Source organism: Lithohypha guttulata, assembly GCF_036872675.1.
Source record: "Lithohypha guttulata strain CCFEE 5908 chromosome Unknown scaffold_3, whole genome shotgun sequence".
Lineage (NCBI taxonomy): Eukaryota > Fungi > Ascomycota > Eurotiomycetes > Chaetothyriales > Trichomeriaceae > Lithohypha > Lithohypha guttulata.
The window spans coordinates 620,259-642,773 of NW_027042752.1; the positions used below are offsets into that span (position 1 = coordinate 620,259).

The 22,515-nt window shown below is 48.8% G+C and overlaps 6 protein-coding genes and 1 non-coding gene across 7 annotated transcripts; 6 read left to right on the plus strand and 1 right to left on the minus strand.

Moving 5' to 3' along the window:
* Window positions 1-2,839: 2,839 nt before the first annotated feature.
* Window positions 2,840-4,031, plus strand: CPP1_2 (tyrosine/serine/threonine protein phosphatase; the record flags this gene model as incomplete). Its single annotated transcript, XM_064898363.1, has 2 exons — window positions 2,840-3,938; window positions 3,991-4,031. The coding sequence occupies 2 exons, from the start codon at window positions 2,840-2,842 to the stop codon at window positions 4,029-4,031; spliced, it is 1,140 nt and encodes a 379-aa protein (XP_064754320.1).
* A 1,006-nt stretch (window positions 4,032-5,037) lies between these two features.
* On the plus strand, window positions 5,038-7,641 carry YMR1 (phosphatidylinositol-3-phosphatase ymr1; the record flags this gene model as incomplete). Its single annotated transcript, XM_064898364.1, has 2 exons — window positions 5,038-5,067; window positions 5,119-7,641. 2 exons carry the CDS (start codon window positions 5,038-5,040, stop codon window positions 7,639-7,641), a joined length of 2,553 nt encoding a protein of 850 aa, XP_064754321.1.
* Window positions 7,642-7,821: 180 nt separating this feature from the next.
* On the plus strand, window positions 7,822-9,438 carry LTR64_004016 (uncharacterized protein; the record flags this gene model as incomplete). Its single annotated transcript, XM_064898365.1, has 3 exons — window positions 7,822-8,101; window positions 8,282-8,377; window positions 8,489-9,438. The coding sequence occupies 3 exons, from the start codon at window positions 7,822-7,824 to the stop codon at window positions 9,436-9,438; spliced, it is 1,326 nt and encodes a 441-aa protein (XP_064754322.1).
* A 1,020-nt stretch (window positions 9,439-10,458) lies between these two features.
* On the plus strand, window positions 10,459-12,969 carry LTR64_004017 (uncharacterized protein; the record flags this gene model as incomplete). Its single annotated transcript, XM_064898366.1, has 4 exons — window positions 10,459-10,488; window positions 10,527-10,582; window positions 10,629-11,364; window positions 11,428-12,969. 4 exons carry the CDS (start codon window positions 10,459-10,461, stop codon window positions 12,967-12,969), a joined length of 2,364 nt encoding a protein of 787 aa, XP_064754323.1.
* A 296-nt stretch (window positions 12,970-13,265) lies between these two features.
* On the minus strand, window positions 13,266-14,785 carry LTR64_004018 (uncharacterized protein; the record flags this gene model as incomplete). The annotated part of the gene is made up of 2 exons (XM_064898367.1): window positions 13,266-14,549; window positions 14,777-14,785. The coding sequence occupies 2 exons, from the start codon at window positions 14,783-14,785 to the stop codon at window positions 13,266-13,268; spliced, it is 1,293 nt and encodes a 430-aa protein (XP_064754324.1).
* Window positions 14,786-15,946: 1,161 nt separating this feature from the next.
* PKH1 (serine/threonine protein kinase) lies at window positions 15,947-18,549 on the plus strand (the record flags this gene model as incomplete). Its single annotated transcript, XM_064898368.1, has 2 exons — window positions 15,947-18,103; window positions 18,202-18,549. The coding sequence occupies 2 exons, from the start codon at window positions 15,947-15,949 to the stop codon at window positions 18,547-18,549; spliced, it is 2,505 nt and encodes an 834-aa protein (XP_064754325.1).
* A 3,571-nt stretch (window positions 18,550-22,120) lies between these two features.
* On the plus strand, window positions 22,121-22,217 carry LTR64_004020. The gene has a single exon. It is a non-coding gene; the product is annotated as a tRNA-Val (tRNA).
* Window positions 22,218-22,515: the final 298 nt, after the last annotated feature.

Below are 22,515 nucleotides of genomic sequence, written 5' to 3' on the forward strand. Positions count from 1 at the left end.
AGACAGCCAAGCTACGATGCCTCATTATCACCGTCTGATATCGAAAGTCTCGCTAACACCAGCTTTGACTCAAAGGACGTGTCCTCGAAGGACTTCGATTTCGAAGACATCTTTACATATGATAAGCCGCAGCGGAAACTCAAAAGCGTGGTTGAGGTGTCGTCTTCAACAAGAGATTGGTCGAACTTTTCGTTTTCACATTACCACAGTGCTGTCAATGTAAGGCAGAAGCACAACAGGAACAGGTCGTCAAACGCAGGCGAAATGTTAATGAAGAATCAAGGGGACACAAGAAAGAGGTGAGGTTCATACACTGGCTGTGGGAACTGGTTCGCACATGTATAAGGATCTGCGGTCGACATAAGAGGAGTCAAAGGCTCATGTTTGTCAGTGAGAAGTTCAAGACTTGATTTCGTTATCCATCCGGAATGACGACACACGTTTATGTCAAGAATGGCTCTTTTCCAAGATATGGTACCGAAAGGATATGGATGTTGAAATTGCAGCTCGGAAACATTGAAGAAAAATAATCATTGTATGCAAAGCCATTGTGACTGCTTGAGACCTAATCTCAGTGAATTCAAGCAGACGTTGAGAGGAGTCATAACAAGTACTTTCCGTGGCTTTGTAGTTCGTGGGGCCTTGCTCGGCACAGTAGCAGACTGAAACGTAGCACTGCCCTAGGCAACGCTCAAAGTGGTAGAGTGGTAGGCGGTGAGTTTGGCCTCTGTTGATTCCAAAAGACTTCACTCTCAACTCTCGTCACTTCTTCCAGAAGCGCTTTAGAAGTACACAGCAAGTTTAATGTTCCAAGAAGACATGAACTGCGCTCCTGTAGCGGACAGTGTAGTGTTCATAGCTGAAAAGCCACCAATCTGGAATCCAGGCTGGGGTTGCCAGTCTGCATCGGCGCGAGTCGGCCTGGACCTCGAGGCAAGCACGGCAGGAGGCAACTGGGTGGGTGCTTTGACCAGTGAATGGCGCCTAAAGGAATGCTGTCTATTGGCTTGAGCAAAGTGACCAGTCTTCATATGGAATTAGGGTGAAACGCAAACAAGCTGGCTATTTTTGTCATAAGCGCTCGGTGGAGCCCTACTCTCAACCAATAGTGAGAGGTTTAAGCATCCTTCCCGGTCTTTCACTGCTGCGCCAGCACTGGATTCGACTGGAGATTATGCTGGTCGAGTGCCGTCTTCAGCATATCCATGATGGCGAGGCGGGCGTGATTCGTCAATGTCGTGTTCCTCTCGGCTTGGCTCCGCCCTCACACTCCAGGCTTTACACCACAGATGCGCTCGTCGGCGCCCACCAGCGCTTGCAAGTGACAGTTCACCTTTCCTCTCATCAGCTCAGAGTGCTTGCGTCGTGCTTCCCACCCAGACTTCACATCGCGACATTGGCGACGACCAACCGATTGGTTCGACTTTCTCTCCTCTCCCACAATCCTCTCAGCCTTTGCGCCAGCAAACTAATTGGTACCATTCATCCACGTTCGTTGAATCTCTGCTCGTGTGCAGCAAGTTGTCCCGTACTTTATTCTCTTTTCAACACGCCTGAGAGTAGATCCAGCTTTGCGGCAACCTAGCTCTAATACTACGACCAACTCGATCTTGCGCTCATTAGACAAAGAGAATACTGGTATTCTCGTCTGCATAGAAGAACAAGAGCATAGAAAGCTTGTCAGAGGTGCCGCAGAGCGTGCACCCGAGCGCATAGCCGCTGTCCAGCACTTGCATCTTCTCTTACACCACACGTTTCGCCTACAGACAGACTGGTCAAGTAGACGCGCTTTGCACCTTCATCTCTACTGTAAGTAAATCCAGCCTCTTGCTTTTACTATGGACGTCGAGCACCTGCTGTGCCGAGCATAGACATGGACGACTATACTGCCAGGTATACTAATGTCTCGCCTAGTAAAAGATCCTTCGATCAAAGTACCACTCCGTCCATATTGAGCAACAAGCAATACTATTGCGCACACTATGCAATAGCACCCAAGGACTTCACCTTACCTCAACCTTTTCATCTGTCCTACTCGGCCTCGAAACGACGATTGTCGTCTCCCAAAGCCAGCACTATGCTAGCAGACCGTGATTCAATAATGCCAGAATCGTTTCCATCTTTCATGTCTGTGTATGAGAGTGAAGAGGCAGATATTTACAGGCCAGCAGAACTAGAAGAACAACCAACAGAGAAACAAGATGCGTTGTTACTGCTAACAGCACGACCTCAGATCCCTTCAGACACACAATTACACCACAGACCACAACAGCACAGCCATCGTAGTAGCATAACTTCCCTGTTTTCCGAGTCCACAGAGTCCTCTCCCACCACCACTAATTCGACCTTCGACTCACCACTAGTGTCGGACAACTCTGCATCTACTTCACCTGAGTCTGCGAACTCAATACTACCACCTACTTCGTTTCGTGCAACAACAACCCAAGACAAAGCACAACACGCACCTATGCAGCTCGACAAACAACAAACAACAAACGATCCACGTCCAGAAATCATGCAAGACACCACCAAAAATGTAAAGAAACTTACACTTGACATGGACATTCCTGCTATACGTAGGCCTGCAACAACGCATGTTCCGTTAGATGTATCACAGCCTCTTTCTGCCCCTACATCGCCCTTGAAGGAACCAATGAAGAGTGCAAGGAAAAAGCCAACCAATCTCACAATAAGAACACCCGGCTACAACCAGGTATCGTTCCCAAGGTCTTCCGGAATTGTCCCGCCGACACCAAGTGGCAGACCAGGCCTGCATCAATACCAATCGTCTCCGGCATTGTCGTCACTTGCCTCTCCTAGAGTCGGACCTCCAAACGGCATGTTCTTACCCTTGCCAAGTCTGAACACTTCCAACAATGGGCTTGGTGGCGAGCGAAACTCCTTTCTAGGCAGTAGTATGCCTGGTTTACATGAGGAGAGTGAAGGCCAAGTCCCAAAATCTCAGGAGGCGCCGGAACGTGGCTACACAGAAGGACCCGTATGCATCTATGACTGTGGTGTCTATCTCTACCTTGAGCCAACGGCAGAAGAAGCCAGACAATTCGATACCGTAATCAATGTTGCAAAAGAGGTCGGAAACCCATTCGCGACACAATCTGCCCAAGAAGGCAGTGTTATGTCAGTATGGCGGGACCAGAATCCGAGCCCTGCTTGCACTTCAATGACAGAGCCTCAGACTGCTATCTCAGAGTATTCGTTCCAATCGGCGTGGGAGTGGCAACCACCACAGAGCACCATTACTCCGAGTGCAACAACACCAACGCAGTCGACCTTCGCCCGCAGATCAAACGGGCCTGAGTATGTGCACGTCCGCTGGGACCACAACTCAGAGATATTGGAGGATCTGTATCCATTGTGCAAGTTGATCGATGACAGAGTAGCTGAGCACAAGAAAGTCCTTGTACATTGCCAATTAGGTGTAAGTCGATCGGCTTCTCTCATCATTGCCTATGGCCTGTATAAGAATTACCAGGCGACTTTCCATGCCATGTATGGCTCGGTAAAGGAACGGAGCAAATGGGTCGGGCCGAACATGAGTCTCATTTACCAATTGACGGACTTCAAGAACAAGCTCAACAATGGTGATCTTGCATCTAGCGACAAGCAAGCAAGGCCAGAGTGGTTTATGCGATCATCAGGTGAGAGTCCAACGCCTACTGCCACTGTACCCGCACCTCCAGCCGTTCCGGAGAACTCAGCAAAGCAAGCACTCGAGCGAACGCCTATTGAGAGAACGCCACGGAAGAAGCTTCCGTCGCCTCTGCTCCTAGACAAAGCTCTTCCGCCTGTACCTTTGTTCGCGCAGCACGAGCAACCCACATCAGTGTCGTCGACTGCTAGACTGGACGACAAGCCGCTGTCAGTGGTAGAAACAGCAGCTCCAGTGAAGAAAGCTGCTCCCAGACCTCTGCCGTTCCGTGAGCGAAACGTTGATATGACGGTTCCACAATATCAACCACGCCAACTCAGTCGTACAATACTTGCACCATCATCAACTGTTATGGACTTAGCTATGAACGACGTACCTAGCACTCCATCGTTATTTTCACCAAGAGTGACAGAGTTTAGAGCAATACCTTTTGGTGTACGTGGAGCAGGCGATCTAGAAACACCAAATAACCGGCTCTCGAAAGAGATACCACTGAAGTTCGACTGGCTACCACTAAGGAAAGATGGACATGTACGGACAGCATCGAAAGACCCGAGGAGTCCACATCAGGAGGACGAATCGAAAGAGATATACAGGAGCATAGACCAATACCTGTGATTGGAGAGAGTTTGTCTGAAAACCTTTTTGAGCGTTTTAGCAATGACTTTTTGGCAAGGCGTATAGGATACCCAATTTGGCTCAGCCTGATGGGAGGACAGAATATACAGATGGAGTAATACTGATCGGAAAATGTAACAATAGCATACCGAAACAGCCGTGGACCTGACTATGAGCGAAGAGCAGGATTGAAGTTGATGATGACGAGGTATGAGCTGTGATGATCTTGATGACCACAACTCAGGACAGGGCGAATATTAGCCAGAAATAAAAATCCAGCTTGCTCTAGGAGCACGCTAATGCTCGAGAGAATTACATTACATATTAAAGCTCTTGGCTACTGGCACTGTGAACGTTTTAGGAACGTAGACTCGTTCTTCATGGTGCTATGATGTCGCTGTCAGCGATTGATACAAGACATGGAAATACGTGTTGTTGGTGGCCGTCGTTGTACTCAATGAACTGTGGTTATTTGATAGTTGCTTGGTTGATGCCTATCAGAATTAATGCGCCTCAACTTCCTGGACCTCTGTGACGTACGAGTCCTGCGGACATCAACGGGCACTCAATTCAAGCAGCAGTGTCTACTCAACGCGTAGTGCACAGAGAACGTGAATTGAACTGACAGGCAAACCGACAGAGCATCGACGTGACAGATGGCCCCAACCGACAAGATTGCTACGTTCCATTTCTGCATTCCTCCTTGTGCCCCTCCATAAGATTGTCTATTTCTCTATATTTCTTCCAGTATGGCCATGGAACGGACCAGGATCGCAAAGGTATGCCGCACACTCAAAGAGCAGAATATGTGAATGACAGGATCGAAACAGGTCGACGAAGTGGTGCTATCTCGCAGAGGTGAACAAGCCAAAGGCACCCTTCACTTAACACCACACCACCTTATCTTCGTCCACTCTCCCCCACCTCTCAACGAGCAGTCACCAAACACACCTCCATCACGACCACGAGAACTATGGATAACGTATCCCATCATATCCTTCTGCACCCTCCGACCCTCCCCAATAGCGTCACGTCAACCCTCCTCAATACGCCTGCGATGCCGAGATTTCACCTTCATCTGCTTCTATTTTAACGACGACCGCAAAGCCCGCGATGTCTTCGAGTCGATCAAAGCCTGGACCTGCAAACTCGGCAAGATCGAGAAGCTCTATGCCTTCACGTACCGACCTCCAGGGCCAGAGAGGGATGTTGTGCCTAGTGGATGGAGTGTCTACGATCCTATGCGCGAATGGCGCCGACAGGGTCTAGGCGACGAGAAGCGCAATCTTAATTGGAGGGTCAGCACGATAAATAAAGATTATCAGTTTAGTCCGACGTATCCAGCTTTGCTGGTGGTGCCGACTAGTATATCAGATAATACATTGAACTATGCGGGCAAGTACAGGAGTCGGGCGCGGATACCGGTCCTGAGCTATGTGCATCCGGTCAATAATTGCAGTATCACGAGGTGTAGCCAGCCTATGGTGGGTGTGAGGCAGAACCGCAGTATACAGGATGAGAAGTTACTGGCTGCGATTTTTGGGACTACGAGGAATGAGAGGCCGCTTGCTGGGCTTGGGAGTCCGACGCCAGAAAGGGAGGATTCTGGGAGCAGTAAAGATAACAGTCTGGGTGGAGATTTACACCAGACGGATGCAGAAGCTATTGAGGATGCCGTGATTGCAAAGCTGAGAGGAGATGATGAGGACTCGGACGACATGGACCAGAAGAAACCAATGGTATACGGCGCTCAGCAAAAGAACATGATTGTGGATGCAAGGCCGACTATCAATGCGATAGCCATGCAAGCTGCAGGAATGGGCTCTGAGAATATGGACAATTACAAGTTCGCAACCAAGGTCTACCTGGGTATCGACAACATCCACGTAATGCGACAGAGTTTGGACAAGGTCATCGACACACTGAAAGACTCGGATTTGACACCTTTAGGTCCCAATAGAGAGCAGCTACAGAAGAGCAACTGGTTGAAACACATAGGAAACATGCTTGAGGGTGTTTCGCTGATTGCAAGACAGGTCGGACTACAACATAGTCATGTACTGATCCACTGCAGTGATGGCTGGGATCGTACCAGTCAACTTTCTGCACTGGCTCAGATGTGCCTTGACCCTTACTATCGCACTCTGGAAGGCTTCATTGTGCTGGTCGAGAAGGACTGGCTCAGCTTTGGCCATCAGTTTAAATATCGAACCGGCTTCTTGAGCTCGGAGAAGTGGTTCCATATCGAGAATGAAAGGGTCAGTGGTCGATACGACGAGGAAGAAGGAGACCGTAAGCCCAGTGGTGATGCTCTCTCAGGCGCACAGAAGACATTTGAGAATGCGTTCTTGAGTGCCAAGGGCTTCTTCACCAAACACAATAATGACTCAAGAGAGTCGATAAATGTCGATTCTGAAGCTGAAGCAGGAACTGACGCAGATGCATCCAGTGGCAGGAAAAGCACGTCGAAGAAGAATGAGCACGACAAACAGGTGACAAAGGTCAAAGAGACTGCTCCTATCTTTCACCAATTCCTCGATGCAACCTACCAGCTCATGTATGAACATCCTTCTCGATTTGAATTCAACGAGCGATTTTTGAAACGATTACTGTATCATCTTTACTCGTGTCAATATGGTACATTCCTATTCGACAACGAGAGACAGCGACAGGAAGCAAACATTTCTGAGAAGACGACCTCGGTGTGGAATTATTTCTTGTCGCGGAGAAACGAGTTTATGAATCCGAATTACGATCCCCAGGTGGACGATAATGTTCGTGGTAAAGAGCGGCTCATCTTTCCGGACGAGAGAAAGGTTAGGTGGTGGGCGCAGGGATTTGGCAGGACTGACGAAGAGATGAATGTGCCGTTAAAATACCTTCCAGCTTCTGCAGAGAACAACGGTGAAGAGTCGGAGCTTTCAAGTACTCACGACAGCACACAATACTCCCACAGTGTGCCTGTAAGCAGGGTTAGGACTCCCGTTGTGACAGGCGTTGAGACCGCGACTGCCGCAGTCGGTGTTGGATCGCCACCAGGTGCCGGGACGAATGTATCTGAAATTGCTGCTTTGGTCGAGAACGACAAGAAACACGAGCAACCAAGCTTAACCACAAGCGCTACTATAACTTCGGAGCCAGAGGCTGATGTCGAAGTTAAGGACATACCTGAAGTGAAGGCGATGGAGCCAGAATCAGCTTCGGCACAACACGCTGTGCACGAGGATGTAGTCGAGCAGTTACCAGACGGTCTTGATCCTCTAGGAATAGGAGACGTAAAAGATCATGTGCCAGCCACAAAGAGGGTTGCTCTTGAGAGGAGAAAAGAGCAATTGGAGGCACTGATGCAATAACGTTTGCAGATGAAAGGTCTCGAAATTGCGCAGGACGTACCTGCCTTCACCTCTCCTCAACTCATACCACTTCTGCAAGTCTCATCTTGTTTTTAGTCTTCACTGCACCTTTCCTGCTGCATCCATGTTACAATTATGCGACTTTGTATTGACCCAATACTTACTGGTGTATAGTTCGCGATGTATTTTTCGTTGTTCTTTGCTGCCATTGCAGCTCTAATAAAACTAGCCTCTACTCAAGATGATCTACCTGGCAAGTTCGAGCCGGCAGGACGATCTGGCGTTCCTGTCATGCACGCAGCTCTTCTACCAAATGGCAAGGTTGTCTTTCTTGACAAGCTCGAGAAATACACCGAGTCCAAACTTCCTACAGGCCGATATGCCTATTCAGTCGAATACGATCCGACCACCCACGAACTGTCTCCACTGTCCTTATCATCGAATGCGTTCTGCTGTGGAGGTGCGTTTCTCGCTGACGGCACACTAATGACTGTGGGAGGCAATGGTCCTTTGTCATAGCTTGACGATAGCATTGCTAATGGGTTCGACGCGCTGCGATACTTGGGTAAAGAATGGGTAGAATATCCAGGCGTTCACATGGATTCGAGGAGATAGTATCCTTCTGCTCTAACATTGTCAGACGGCAGGGTGTTCATCGCTGCTGGCAGTCTGAATGGCCTAGACATTCGGGATCTTCGAAACAACAATCCTACCTACGAGTTACTTGACAAACAGGGTAAGCCCATAGCGAGGAGTATTTCAATGGACATACTTGTGAAGAATCAGCCCTACTGGATGTATCCGTTTCTTCATTTACTCAGAGATGGAACTCTGTTCGTTTTCACAGCCAAGTCGTCACAAATCTTTGACGTTGATCAAAATCGCATCATTCGTCAATTGCCTGACCTGAAAGGCCTCAAAAGAACGTATCCGAATACTGGTGGAAGTGTTATGCTGCCGCTGACCAAGCAAAACAACTATGGGTCACAGATCATGATCTGTGGTGGTGGTGAAATCGATGATATATTGAGTACGACAGACGAGACTTGTGGCACCATCTCACCTATGTCGACCAAGCCTGAGTGGAAAATGACCAAAATGCCTGGTGGTGGTCGGTTGATGGTTGAAGGCACTCTACTGCTTGACGGCACTGTTTTGTGGTTGAATGGTGCTAGACTAGGCTGTCAAGGCTTCGGTACTGCCAATAATTCAGCATTGGAAGCACTGATCTATGACCCGCAAGCTGAATCATGGGCTACTGCAGGCAAGACCGATATCCCTCGCATGTATCATTCTGTTGCGCTGATGCTGTTGGACGGCACCATCCTAATAGCTGGCAGCAATCCAAACGAGATGCCACTTCCCGAGGAGAACGTGGTTCAAGACAACCCTACGAGAGCATATGCTACCGAATTTCGGGTAGAGAAATACATACCGCATTATCTGCTCGAGAACAAAGCTGAAATGAGACCAACTGGAATGCGCATTCGGGACAAGATACTGGTTCCTGGAGGAACTATCACCACGATCAGCTTTGACCTGAACTCGAACCACGTGCCCAAAGACGTCAAAGTTCTCCTATATCATGGAGGTTTTGTCACGCATTCGCTCCATATGGGTCAAGTCATGGTTGAGATGGAGTCTCTGCCCCCAAAGTTGAAGTATTCCAGTGGCAACCAGTGGACAGTGGAGGCCAGAGTTCCTGATATCAAGATTGCGCCTGGTCCTTATGTCATATACGTCGTGGTTGACGGTGTGCCGAGCATTGGCCAGTTTGTGAGCATACAGATATATTGACAGATTAGCTCTTAGAGGAGTTGTGTATCGAATTGTGCAAGCATGGATCTCTTCGAGAACAACCTCCATTGCAATGCAAGGTAGCGTTAATGTTTTCTCTGAGCATCATCTTCGACTCGTACACAACACAATTTCGAGCAGATTCAGCTGCAAGTAGATGTGTAACTTGGTATCGAATCACGGAAAGTCAGGGATCGGTGAAGGCCACGTGCCAAACCTTGACGTGGGCCTGATTGCTGGTCACATCGTGGTTCAGCTACTCGAGTATAATTGAGCCGGCATAGAAAGTGTTTGACATTATGCGGCTGTTTCGAGCAAGCGTCAAGTCTCGAGGCCTTTGCTTTGTTGATGGCACTGATGGGAGCATCAGTAGTGCCTGCTTTTCTTCCTTTTTCAATTCATGGTATTTGTCTGGTGGAAGAGCTCGTAAGTTATGGGACATAAGTAATTCAAAAGACCGAAATCAAAACCAGGAACAGTCCGGGCCGAAGGTGACCTTTCCGGCATCGCGCTTTTTCAGTGAGATTGTGAGTGCAGCCACAGAAAGGATTTTTCACACATTCAGGGAACATAGCAATTGTAAAAAGGTTACATACAAGCAAAGTCAGTTGAATTAGGATAATGTTTTTATTGGTAAAGACTGTTCATACTGTGCATTTCTCTGGCTCTACAATTGCTACTCTGGAGGAGCGGTAGCGTTAGGAAGCCCGAAACTCTAACTGCCTCCATCATCTCGTGCCAGCTGGGCTGTGCACGTTTAATGTACCACTATACTTGACAGTGCGCCAGTCCTGTTTATCCAGAGCTATATGATCGATCAACAAGATGCACATATAGACGAAATTTACAGCCATGGCGGACGTTGAGCGTAGATCCAGAACCAAACATCGGAAGTCGACGTGTGCTGGATGCAGGCGCAGAAAGGTAGGTGAGATCCCCAGGGATCTGCATCTCTATTGCCCCATTCTTCATCGTTCCTTGCACACCATGTGGTGCTGATCATGCTTCTTTCCAGTCAAAATGCGACGGAAGAACTCCTTCATGTACTACGTAAGTATCATCCACGAATGACTTGTTGGACTGGGTAGGTTGACGTCTTGGACAGCTGCATCGCATACAAGGACGAATGCATTTACGATAAGCCGTACGTACAGTATATAATCTCCGTGTCTGACGCTGACGCGAAATAGACCCTCATTGGCATATGTGCGCGCTCTCGAGGAGGAGGTACACCAACTGCAGAATCAGCTAAAATCCCTTAAGACACAAGCATGGGTAAACAAGTCGCCTCAGCTGGAGGAGAAGAAAGTTCTTCCTGCCGGCTCTCCCATCACTAGTGCTAGCTCTTCACGACAGACTGAATATGGGCTTGACAGCATTCTTCCATATAGGTCTCCTCCGTCACGAACAACCAAATGGGAAGCCGACATTAGTGTAGACGATAGAGGCTCGATATCATTCCATGGCTCAACTTCAGCAGTGCATGAACCTCCAAATTTGGAGCAAGCAGCGCAAATAACTTCGCAGCAGCTGATGAGCCCGAGGTCTCAACAGGAAGAAGAGCAAACTAAGCATGATTTACGACAAAATGCGCAAAATCAACGACAGCTCGAGGACTTCGCTATTGCGAATACAGCATCGCGTGTCAACTTACCAAAGGACGTTTCCGAGGAATTGTTGAAGTTTCATTGGTGCTGGATTCATCCGCTCTTCGCCTTTGTGTACCGTCCAGCCTTCACCCGCGGTATGACCTTGGTGAACGCAAGTCAGCCAGGCTTGCCAGATCCGCCTTATTTCTCTGAGACTCTGCTCAAGGTTATGACATCTCACTGTGCCCGCTTTCTGAATCATGACATCTACCAGCACCATTTCAACATGAAATTTACACCCTCTCAATTTGTTGAACAGACCACGCAGGATGCAAGAGTAAGTCTGGCCATGGAGAGTTTGAACTCAAGTTCAATACCAACCATACAAGCCTTACTACAGCAATCTGCAAGGGAAATCGTTTTTGGCAGGTCGTCTCAAGGTTGGTTGTATGGAGGAATGGCTTTCAGGATGGCCTTGGATATGGGCATTCACCTGCCTAGCGATAAGTTACAGACTTTCGTGAAGAGCCTCTCCAACGAAGATATCGAGATAAGAAAGCGTTTATTTTGGAGTTGCTATACATGGGACAAAGTGTTGAGCCTGTATCTTGGTCGAATGCCAGCATTTACACCACTTATCGATGAGGTCCCGCTGTCGTTCCTTGACGACTTCACTGATACAGATCCTTGGTCACCATACTACGGGGAAGCTCCAGGTATTCATGCTAAGGGCCTGCCACCTTATCCACCGACACCAGGCTATATTGTATCATGCTTCCAGCAGCTAAGCAAATTATGCGTAATAATTGACGACTTGATGCAAAACATATATTCAGCTGAAGCAGCTGCGAAGCGTACTGAAGACTTGCAACCCGCGCAGAGGACAGCAAGAAGCGAAGAGCCCTTCATGCGTGTCTCTAGATCCCTACACGACTGGTGGGCGGCACTTCCCATTCATCTCAAAGTCGACATCAACCATATACCGAAGCTAGCACCTCCGACACACATCATGTCACTCAACTTGCTCTATCACACCATCGTCATCCTCCTCCATCGCCCAATCCTCCTCGCCAGCGACAGCCCCAATTCCGAAAACACTTCACGATCCTACACCAGCTGTCTCTACGCCACCGCCGCGATCCACGACCTCCTCCTCCTTCAAGCCAACACCTTTGGCCTCGAACAAATAACCTACCTCAACGCCTACTGCGCCTACATGGCCGCCACAATCTCTGTCCTGCGCTTCGAGCGCGAACTCCAACCCCACGAAGACCACAACCTCACAGCCAAGCGCATCGGCCTCGACTACCTTCTCGACGTAATCACCCAGAGCTCCACAAGAATGCCCGGCCTCGAACGTAGCAACGCCATCATCCGCAAACGCATGCAAGGCGTAGTCGACGCCCACCTACGCGCCCACTCACATCTCAGCCCGAATAGCATCGAGCAGCAAGCCAGCGCCCTCGGCCCTCCTACAAGCCAAATCGCCCTAGCTGAAGCCACCGCCTTCCAACAAATGTCCAACCCTGGCATCGGCCACATCTTCGACCCCAACAATCAACAACTCACGCCACAAACCTCGCCCTCTGACCCCTCAACCGTCAACAGCATACCCTCAATATCAACGCCCGTCTCCACTATGCAACAACAATATACCGTCACCACCACTCTCCTTCCAGATCTCCAAGGTCAAATGCCCTTGCCTGCATTCGTCGACGATTTCCTACCCGCGTTCCCAGGTCAGCAGTTCCCTGTTGGATCGGAATATTATTTTGGAAATGATGGGTTTGATACGCAGTCAAAGATGCATCTTATGGGGCATAACCTTGATCCGCATCCGAAAATTGATCCGGGTGCGATCGATTGGCAGTCAATTGGGAAGATTGAGGTGGCGCACGATGGGCAGGCTTATTCGATTGAGGAAATGGGGAGGCCACCGTGAAGGATGCTGGGTTCTGAAGGGTATGTGTGATTGTGATGTATCGCTTTATCAGGTCATTGGTCATGATAACATAAAGACGTGTACGGGTTACTGCGCGACACAAGGATCTTGAAAGAGAATGCTTGAGCCTAAGATTCTTCTACTATATACCAGTTGCACATACAGAACATACATCTATTTTGAGTGGGCCCAGGACACATCGGTGAGCTCCATAAGTATGTGATTGGGGCAGCGACGACAACACCGGTATCCAGGAAATCGACTTGACGCACCGCGTCAGCTATATATGAGCGTTTTTATAATGCCACACGATTGCCACTAAGAACTCTCAACCTTCGAAAGGCCTGAGCAAGCGTCAAGTCCTCAAAGTTCTCCTCTCCTACACCGTCGGCATCCAGATCGTCCCGCCAGATATTGTCGAAGTTATTGGTCTGGTCAATACCCGGCAGTGGCATTCCATTAGACATACGAGTGACTCTGAGTCGCTCAACACGTGCACCACGACTAAACTCACGTTGTCGTCGTTCTCGAATGGATTGTGCTCTTGCTGCTGGACTCTGGTCACCTGATGGTTGTCTGGGACCATGAAGGTACTGACCCTGGAAAAAAGCGGGAGAGCGGATCATGCCAGGTGGAGCAGTGTAGGCGGCATGGAAATCAGTCAGCAGCTGACCTCTGCTCAAATCAGCTGGAGTTTGTGGTTGGTAGCGGGCAGGGACAGAATCATCGTAAACTGTAAAGGAACCATCAAGATACCGCTGATGTACATCCCGACGAGTAGTCCCTGACGGTGTGCGTGGTATACGTGGCAGAGAGGGAGAGCGGACACTTGCGGATTTGTTTAAGGGCAAAAGTGGTGGTGAACTTGGCAGTGAGATGTCATCTGAAATGCTAATTGCAGTATCATCATCCACTTTTGCTTTGCCTTTACAGGTGTGGTTTTCACGCTCTTGTTGGACATGAAGGGGTGTAAACGTCTCCGCCTCAGGTCTCAAGTTCGACACAATCCTTACAGTCGTCCTGTTAGATTCTGCGCTCGTAGGGACAAGTTCGTGGTCTAGATGCAGATGCTCGAGTTCGCTATCGTCCATGTTATCCTCTCGATCAACATCGTCATCGTCCATCTCTGACTGGTCGTAGGAATAGGTTTGGCTGCGAGGACGATAGGTGATGTTCAATTGGGGAGAGAAGAGAGTTCTGGGTTTCGTATTGTCTTTCACAGACTCTTCGGAAGAAACCTCTCGAACAAAGCGAAGCAGGGAACTCTGTCTTGGGGCATGTTGGCGGTTGACAATGTGCTGTTTCTGGCTCATTGTGCCTGGTGCTCCTGTGGCCTTGTCCCTCATTGGCAACAATACTTCTGGAGGAGATACGTTTGAACTACTCGATGAGGCATGCTCGGTGGTGGGTGAGCACGAGTCTTCTTGCTTTGAGGCAACAGGTGGTCTATTGCAAAGCTCGAGCGTGGTAGGTACTGGATCAGAGAAGTCTATTCGTGCTTCGACAGCTTCCTCTTCAGCTGCTCGGTTCTTGAAGTACTCAATGATTTCTCTCTTCTTAAAGCCTTGCTTGAGAAGACCCTGGTAGATGTCAAGTTGTAGCAAATGGGAGTTGAGGTCATCTTGGGAAATGTCGATTCCAGTAGCGGGTAGATGTATCATAGTCAATGGCTCGGGGCTATATCTTTGCTTAGTACACGAAAGGCATTTGCAAGTCTGGATCGTGAAAGAATCAATTAGAAGAGCCACTGGTCGTGGTGGAGGAAACTATAGCACGGACATGAGAGTGAACGGCTGCAAACTCGTACCTTCCTCATGGCAAATGAGGTAGTTGCTCGCTCCTGCCAACGAGTACTTGCGGGTCAGTATTGGTATGGGCATGGGCATTCACACAACCTCATCAACTCCTCAATACCAGGATTGTTCATACTGACAATTGAAGTTCCGTACATTTGCTCAGCTATCTGGATGAGTCGACGATACCAGAAACGACAAGGCATTTCAATATATCAACCTGTAAATTGAGTCGTGGCAGTATCACCTTCCGTCTCGCAAACACACTTGACGCAGCCATCATCGTTCGATATGTGATTCTCAACACAATTCAGCTTGAAGTCAGATTCAAGTGTCTTCACACTACAGGTACCCATTACCATTGTATAGTCTTCGAAGGGGTTAGATCGAAGACGAGTCTTGTACTCAGCACCTTCTGAATATGTACATCCTTACGAGAGGAGATTGGTACGGAGACGGCACAATTTCCCTATTCGAAGTAAGCTTCTCCAGGTCAAGTTGAATACGTAATTATAGCACGATTGAGGAGTGTTCCAAAGCCTAAAGAGCCATGCCGGAAGCTTAGGGCAAATTGTCACAGGCACAAACGTGACGAGCCACTTTCGTACTGAACTGCAGAAGACGCTGGCGGCCGTTGAGTAGGATTGTGTGGAATTACCGTTGGATCCTTGTCAGTTCCGCTGTCGCAGGCTAAAGGCGTCGCATGCACCATCTCATCATTGGCTTTGCAGAACAATTGGCACGAAGAAGTACCGCTGTTGTAGACTGCACGTTCTCTTCACAGCTAGACATGCCTCATTGACCTCAAGCCTCGACAATATCGTCCTATTGACCTCTTCTCCATTGACGTCCTTCGTTTTTAACCACCATTCGCTTTAGAAAATAAATCCTTAGTGGTCCGACCCGAGTCAGTAACATCGGACAGTATCGACACTTCGAATTCCTACACAATTTCCAGACGATCCCCCGCAAGTTCCACTACACGATCAGATCAGTATGCAGCCAGATCTTTGAACCCAATTGAACAATGCCACAATCTCTACGAGTCTGAAACATATCGAGCGCGCTTCGCAACGCAAGTCCTCCATCCACGTCACCAACTGTGGGCGCAGCTGTTCAGCAGCGAAGCGCATTAGGCGCGAACATTCACTCGACCAACTGAGGAAGACGGATCAACTAGCAAGATGAATGATTTGTCCCTCGGCAGGCTACGAATAGCAAATCCTGATGAGTCGTCGCCCGAAACACCACTCCAGCCACAGACCTCTGCGCATTCGATCCCTCCTCTATCTGCAGTGTCACCACTACCTAGCATTGATAGCCCCGAGCACGACTATATCGGGATCCCTCCACGCAACAACGACCGTTCTGTGTCACCCGCCAGCGACCAGCAAAGACCGCAGAACAACTATAATGCTCCCCTCCACAATGAGACCACCCTTCAGTCGCAGTACAACTCGAGCCCACCTCTAAAATCCGATGAGCTCCCGCAGCGCCAGAAGAACCTTCCTCTGACCTATCAAGACCAACAGCAAGCACAGTTTCCTCAATATCCGACTATGATGCCTCAGAACCTGCACGATCCTAGGCAGGGCAGTAGTCGGCCTGGTTCGATGTACTATACCTCGTTACCAGTGAGTAATAACGGCAACGGGTTAAGTAGACAGACCTCGTACAGAGCACCAGGAGCTTCGGGAACGAACACTCCTCAACGCAGCGTCTCTCGCAGGAACCCCCAACCGCAATATGCTGAACGAGACTTTCGGCCATCACCTCAAGCAGGATCTCTACCACAAAGAACAACGTCCCGCCATATGCAATCTTCAAGATACGGATCAACTCCTACCCATCCAACACCTCTGTCCAGCACTCCTGCTTCCCAGACGGCTCTGTCCGTGTCTCCCTACGGTATGGAAGGTGGCCCACTATCTAGTGCCGAAGATTGGCAAGAGAAAGGGGCTGCCGTAGGTGTACGCAGAGATTACGATGTGAATGGACAACCGGTACTGAGACCGATAAAGAAAGGTGTCAAGGATTTTAACTTCGGAGCCACTCTCGGAGAAGGTTCGTACAGTACGGTCATGGCGGCACAAGACAGGGAGACGCAGAAAGAGTATGCCATCAAGGTGCTGGACAAGAGACACATCATCAAAGAGAAAAAGGTCAAATACGTTAATATCGAAAAGGAAACCTTGAACAGACTCACAGATCATCCTGGCGTCGTCCGACTTTACTACACATTCCAGGATGAAAGGTCGCTATATTTCGTGCTGGATCTATGTAGTGGTGGTGAGCTACTGAGTGTGCTCAAACGCATGACCACCTTTGACGAGGAGTGCACCAGATTTTACGGCGCCCAGATCCTGGACACAATCTCATATATGCACCAGAAGGGAGTAATACACCGTGACCTGAAACCAGAAAATGTTCTGATGGACGAAAATCAACACATTAAGATCACAGATTTTGGTACCGCGAAGATGCTCGAAGCTCATCAGGACTCGTCAGGGAGAATCTATTATGACTCTGACACTGGACACATTCGTGATCGTGCGAGTTCCTTTGTCGGCACAGCAGAGTATGTTAGCCCAGAACTGCTAACTGATAAGAACGCCTGTAAAGCAAGTGATTTGTGGGCGTTTGGATGCATAATATACCAGCTACTTGCTGGTAGGCCACCATTCAAGGCTGCTAATGAGTACCTGACCTTCCAGAAAATCGTCGCATTGGAGTACGAATTTCCCCATGGCTTTCCAGATGTTGCTCGTGACCTGGTCGAGCGACTGCTAGTACTGGATCCATTACAAAGATTGTCTCTGGAGAACATAAAGAACCACGAATTCTTCCGGGGCATTAGATGGGGTCGCGGGTTGTGGCAAGAACGTGCGCCAAAGCTCAAACCATATGCTCCTCCTCCGCGGCCACCGATCAAGCTCAATGGGAGTGAAACAGGAGACTCGTACACTGCTGGCGGTCCTGGTCACAGCACACAATCCACAATGATGCCACCCACGAATGGTGCCAAGCCTTCGAAACCCAGAGTCATCACTGAACTTCCACCTCCAAGTCAATTAGATATTGAATGGTCGCCAGTCTTGACAAAGAGCAATGAGAGGATTCTGAAACTTGGAAATTTGAACGTGAACATGACCCAAGGTCCTAACAGTCCGGGTCACGACGGCGGCAACAAGCTGTCGAGGTTCTTTGGAGGGAATACAACCAAGAAACGGCAACGACTCGTGATGGTTACTTCTGGCGCACGAATAATTATAGCGGCTGCTGGTGGCGATGAGAAAAAGTCCAAATCGGAGATTGACCTTCTTGCAGCAGGAACAGATGTCGTGAGTTCTACTGATTTGAAGGGCACAACGCATTGGACAGTGAGCACGGTCAGTTGTTCGAAAGTTGATTGTGAGTCATGAGCACTAACGTCATGCAGCGCGACAAGCGATATACCTTTGAAGATGTCAAACCATCACCATCCGACACAAACACCACCGCAGTCTCGACCAGAGAGTGGCTCGACGCTGTCGACCGCGCGAGAGACTTCGCCAACGCACAGTCTCTGCTGCGGAACATCCCAGCAGACGAGAGTCTTACTCCTGGCGTTCTTAGCCATGCTAGCACTTTTGAAGAGCAAGACGAGTTTGAAACGTCACCACCGAGTCAGAGCCATAGAGGAGTTCTATCAAAACAACCGATCAACACTGGTGATAATGAGTCGCTGAAAGGTAGAAAGAGGTTCAGTAAGCGACAGAGTAAGAGTGGACTAACGGCCGTGTTTTAATATAATGATACCTGGACCAAGACATACCCATAAGATCTGTTTCGATGCATTTGTGTATTTAGCTTTTTGAGTGGCATATACCAACCTGGGCGTTGGCTGAAAGCGGTGGGAGCGATGACGATCAACAGTCTTGCAACTTACTCAGCATTCAGAGTATGCACGCACAAGCAGCTGACTTGGCAATGCCATTAGGGTGAAGGCTCACGAGCGAGGCACAGTGGTAGAATTTGGAGTTTAGCAAGCGAGCATCAGTCTGATTTATCTCCTACTTGGACACAAGCAGGGTAAGGCAAAAACAAGGCGAGGCACTTCCAGCCGCAATAATATGCCAGACATACAGGTTATCAATACTATGCACAGTAATGATGAAAGCAGCAATTTCGCAGTGGCGGTGGTGAAGATGCCACCATTCTTTGTCCAGCTCAGGCGAACTTGCATTTGATCGATATTGATTGGTACTGGCGTCCCAGTACAAAGAGTTTCTTGCCTTTTGGGACATGCAAATACCTGATTGTCACTTGCTGCCGTGAGACCTGGGAAGAAGCTAAAGATAGGCGATCTTTCGGGTATGCGCGGGTGCCACTCCTTCCACCTCTTCTTATTGACCAGTGACCATGCGAAACCTCGAACATGGGTTTCGGATCGCTGCAGGCATTCATGCATATCTTTGTTGTTGGTAACCTCTGCGCGCGACATGAGTCTCTGGTGCTTCCACAGTCAGCAATCTAAGTCCTTGAAGTGGACGCTGACTCTTCAAGACTGGTAGTGGCCATAGTACTATTGCTATACACCTTTACCACAACAACATCACAGCGCGACCTTGACTATCAAGCCGAACCTCGACACGCGCCTATCAAGTCCTACGTGCTCGCTACTCACACCAAGAGGAGGAGATACAATACACACTTGCGGATTTCCTTGAGTCGTTGCCGGTTTGCGCAGCAAGTTCTGGGCAGGTGCTACTTCGAGACGGCTCGATTATGAGGTGGAAGCTGGTCTGAGTGTGCCTGTTTTGGCGCCTCCAAGTGGTCGCAAGTCTTCTCTAAACACGAGTCAGGGTCATACCCCAATGGTATCACACGCCGAGGTACCGGAAGGCTCAAGGAGGGCGCCCTCGGTGACTTCCAGAAGCAGTCGACATAGACACCACCAAAGCCGTGTACGGCATGGCAGTTCCGGCTACCCAACACAAAACGAATTCCCATTCTTCGCGCAAACAGGTGATGTAGAGATCGTGATTGAATGTGATGGACAAGGGAAGAGATACCTGCTTCACAGGCTCATATTGGCTCAATTTTCAGGGTTCTTCCAGAATGGGATGAGCGATGAATGGTCAAGGTCACATACTCAACTTTTGGCTGGAGAGAAGAAGCCAGAACATGCGCTCAGTATCATAGGTGAAGAAAGATCCAGCTCGGATGTTTCTGCTTCCCTGATCACGGCTGAACAAGCCAGTAAATCAACGTCTGTTGGCAGGAGGTGGCATTACGAGCTGAATTGGGCAACGGTTGGCGATTCAGATGAGCCTATCTTGGTACAGAAAGCGCCTCAGTACTCGAATTTTACAGCCACCCCCATCTTACAGCCAATACCAACTCAAATACGACCAAAGCCACCATCATCTTCCTCGTTCTATCGATCACTAGCAAATTTATCTATTGGATCCTCGCACCAAGGTCATGCCTCGCAATCTGTCGCAAATCTCCCGGCACCAGCAGACCCAGCACTCTCAAATCCACTCATACGGGATTATGACAATCTCTTTCGAAGTTTCTACAACTATGCGCCTGTACTGAATGTCGTGAATATAGCTGCTGCTTACAACGAATGTAAGTCGTTGCTTGCCCTTGCAGACATGTATGGTGCTCTCGCTATTGTTGGGCCTCGGATCGAGCATCATCTTCTTGCATTTTCCTCGCGCTTGTTCAAGCAGATAGCGAAATACCCACCATCATATCTTAAGCTTGGCTACCTGGCCAGGTCTAGGGTCATCTTCTCCGAAGCGCTAACTCATGTGATCGGGCAATGGCCATCTGCACAGCCATACCTCAAGCCTGGGAATCCAAATAATAATAGTTACGAGGTACCCCTGGACGTACTAGATCTCATCGAGGACAAAGCAGAGGAACTCGAAGAGCTCAAGCTCAAAATTGAAGCAAAGCTGTTCAGGTTGACTTTAACTACATCAAGAGGTGAGAGGGTTAACCCCAGTAATGATTATTACAGCTGGCTTGCAATGAGCCTGTTCAGGCAGTGGTTAGCAGAGAACACAACGCCAGAAGTGAAGGGAATCTTGAAGAATAGCGGTAATACTTCGCGACCACCTAGCAACCAGTCCAATACACCCGCATCGGCTACCACAATGCATCTTCCACAATCACAACAAAGCGCGGCCACAACAACTCAATCTATATCCTCTAGCACGGGGCGCATCTACCGCTTGATTGGCTCAACGAATCTACAGGCATACCTGCCCCACGACGAGCTCAAACGTTTCCTCAAATTACAACCTTCTGCATCTTCTGCGTCGGCTCTGTACACCAGAGATAACTTGAAACGGTTCGAGCGGAAAATGGACCAGATCAAGAATATTGCTAGAGATCTCGTGAAGCCTCTAACACGGAATTGTTTGGAGCTTGACTTGAGGAGCTTAAGCGATGGACAAGGTGGTGGCTTGGGATATTTAACATGTACAAAAGTTGAGGAAGAGGATATACCTTGGTGAATGGGGATGATGAGCATTCGGATTTTGCAAGATTGGTTATCATGAACACGACACGAATTACGATCCAGCCACGAAGAAGAGATTTACAGAGCTACTGCGATACCATTTGTTTGATGTCTATGCTGTTGGTTATGATATGGTGTTCGCTGGAATTTGTTTGATGGGGGATGGAGATACCCATTTGAGTAACATTTGATTGTCTGTTATGTTGTGGGTATGCCGTAGCAATAAGATGTTGTATCTATGTGTTGAGGTTTTATTTGAATAGTGTGGTGGCCTGTACGCAAACACGTGTAGGGAAAGATTTGAGTAAAATCGAGAGTATCACATTGTTAGGCAGTCGCGACCCAGTCATCATGTGAGTTAGCATCTGATTCTACGCGTTTTCTTCACTCGTGTATCACTCGCGTCCACCACATCCTAACCACACACCGCTTAGGTGGACGCCCGAACGCTGCTGTACTCGGTCTCTGCTTCTCGATCACACATATTACTCATTGTTGCACAGCATGGTGAACCATACACAATCCGAACCACCTCATTCCGATCGAGCCTACAAAGATCGAAAACATCGTGATGAGAGAAGAGTCAACGACTGAATCACTGTGGAGCGTCCTCCTGAGCACCGACAATCTACCACCCCGGCGTGGTAGATTGTGATGATCGGCTATCACATCTGTTCTCTGCCGACTACTTTGCTCCCAACCAAGCCAGATCTCAGGTTAACTTCGGCCTGAGACGGGGTCAGCAACTTCGTTGTTCATGTATTTTGCTTCTAAAATTTGCCATCACATGACGGCTTAAAGTCGTCAGACGTCGATGTTTCGTCTTGAAGCTTTTCGGATGGTTTCAGTGGTCTAGCGGTTATGATTTCTGTCTAACAAACATTCATATTCGCTTGATTGTACACAGAAGGTTCCAGGTTCGATTCCTGGCTGAAGTGAGTGACGTCCAAATATCTCATCGAACAATCACTAACAGAGTATCCAGACAGTGACATTACTGAGAATTCTCGTTTCCTTTTTGCTTATTCGAGCCTCTAAGCATGCGATGAATTTGATGTACTACCCTGCGCAGTTCAGGTTTTCTTCTTGCAACCAGAAGAACGGGCAGCACGCAGGTCAAATGCAAGAAGTCGCTGTGTCAGAAAGAGTGCAGAGTCTGTCCATTATGTGTGCTGATTTGACGGCCAGATAAGACACCACCTAAATCAAATGTTGTCTATATCAATATATGTTTTC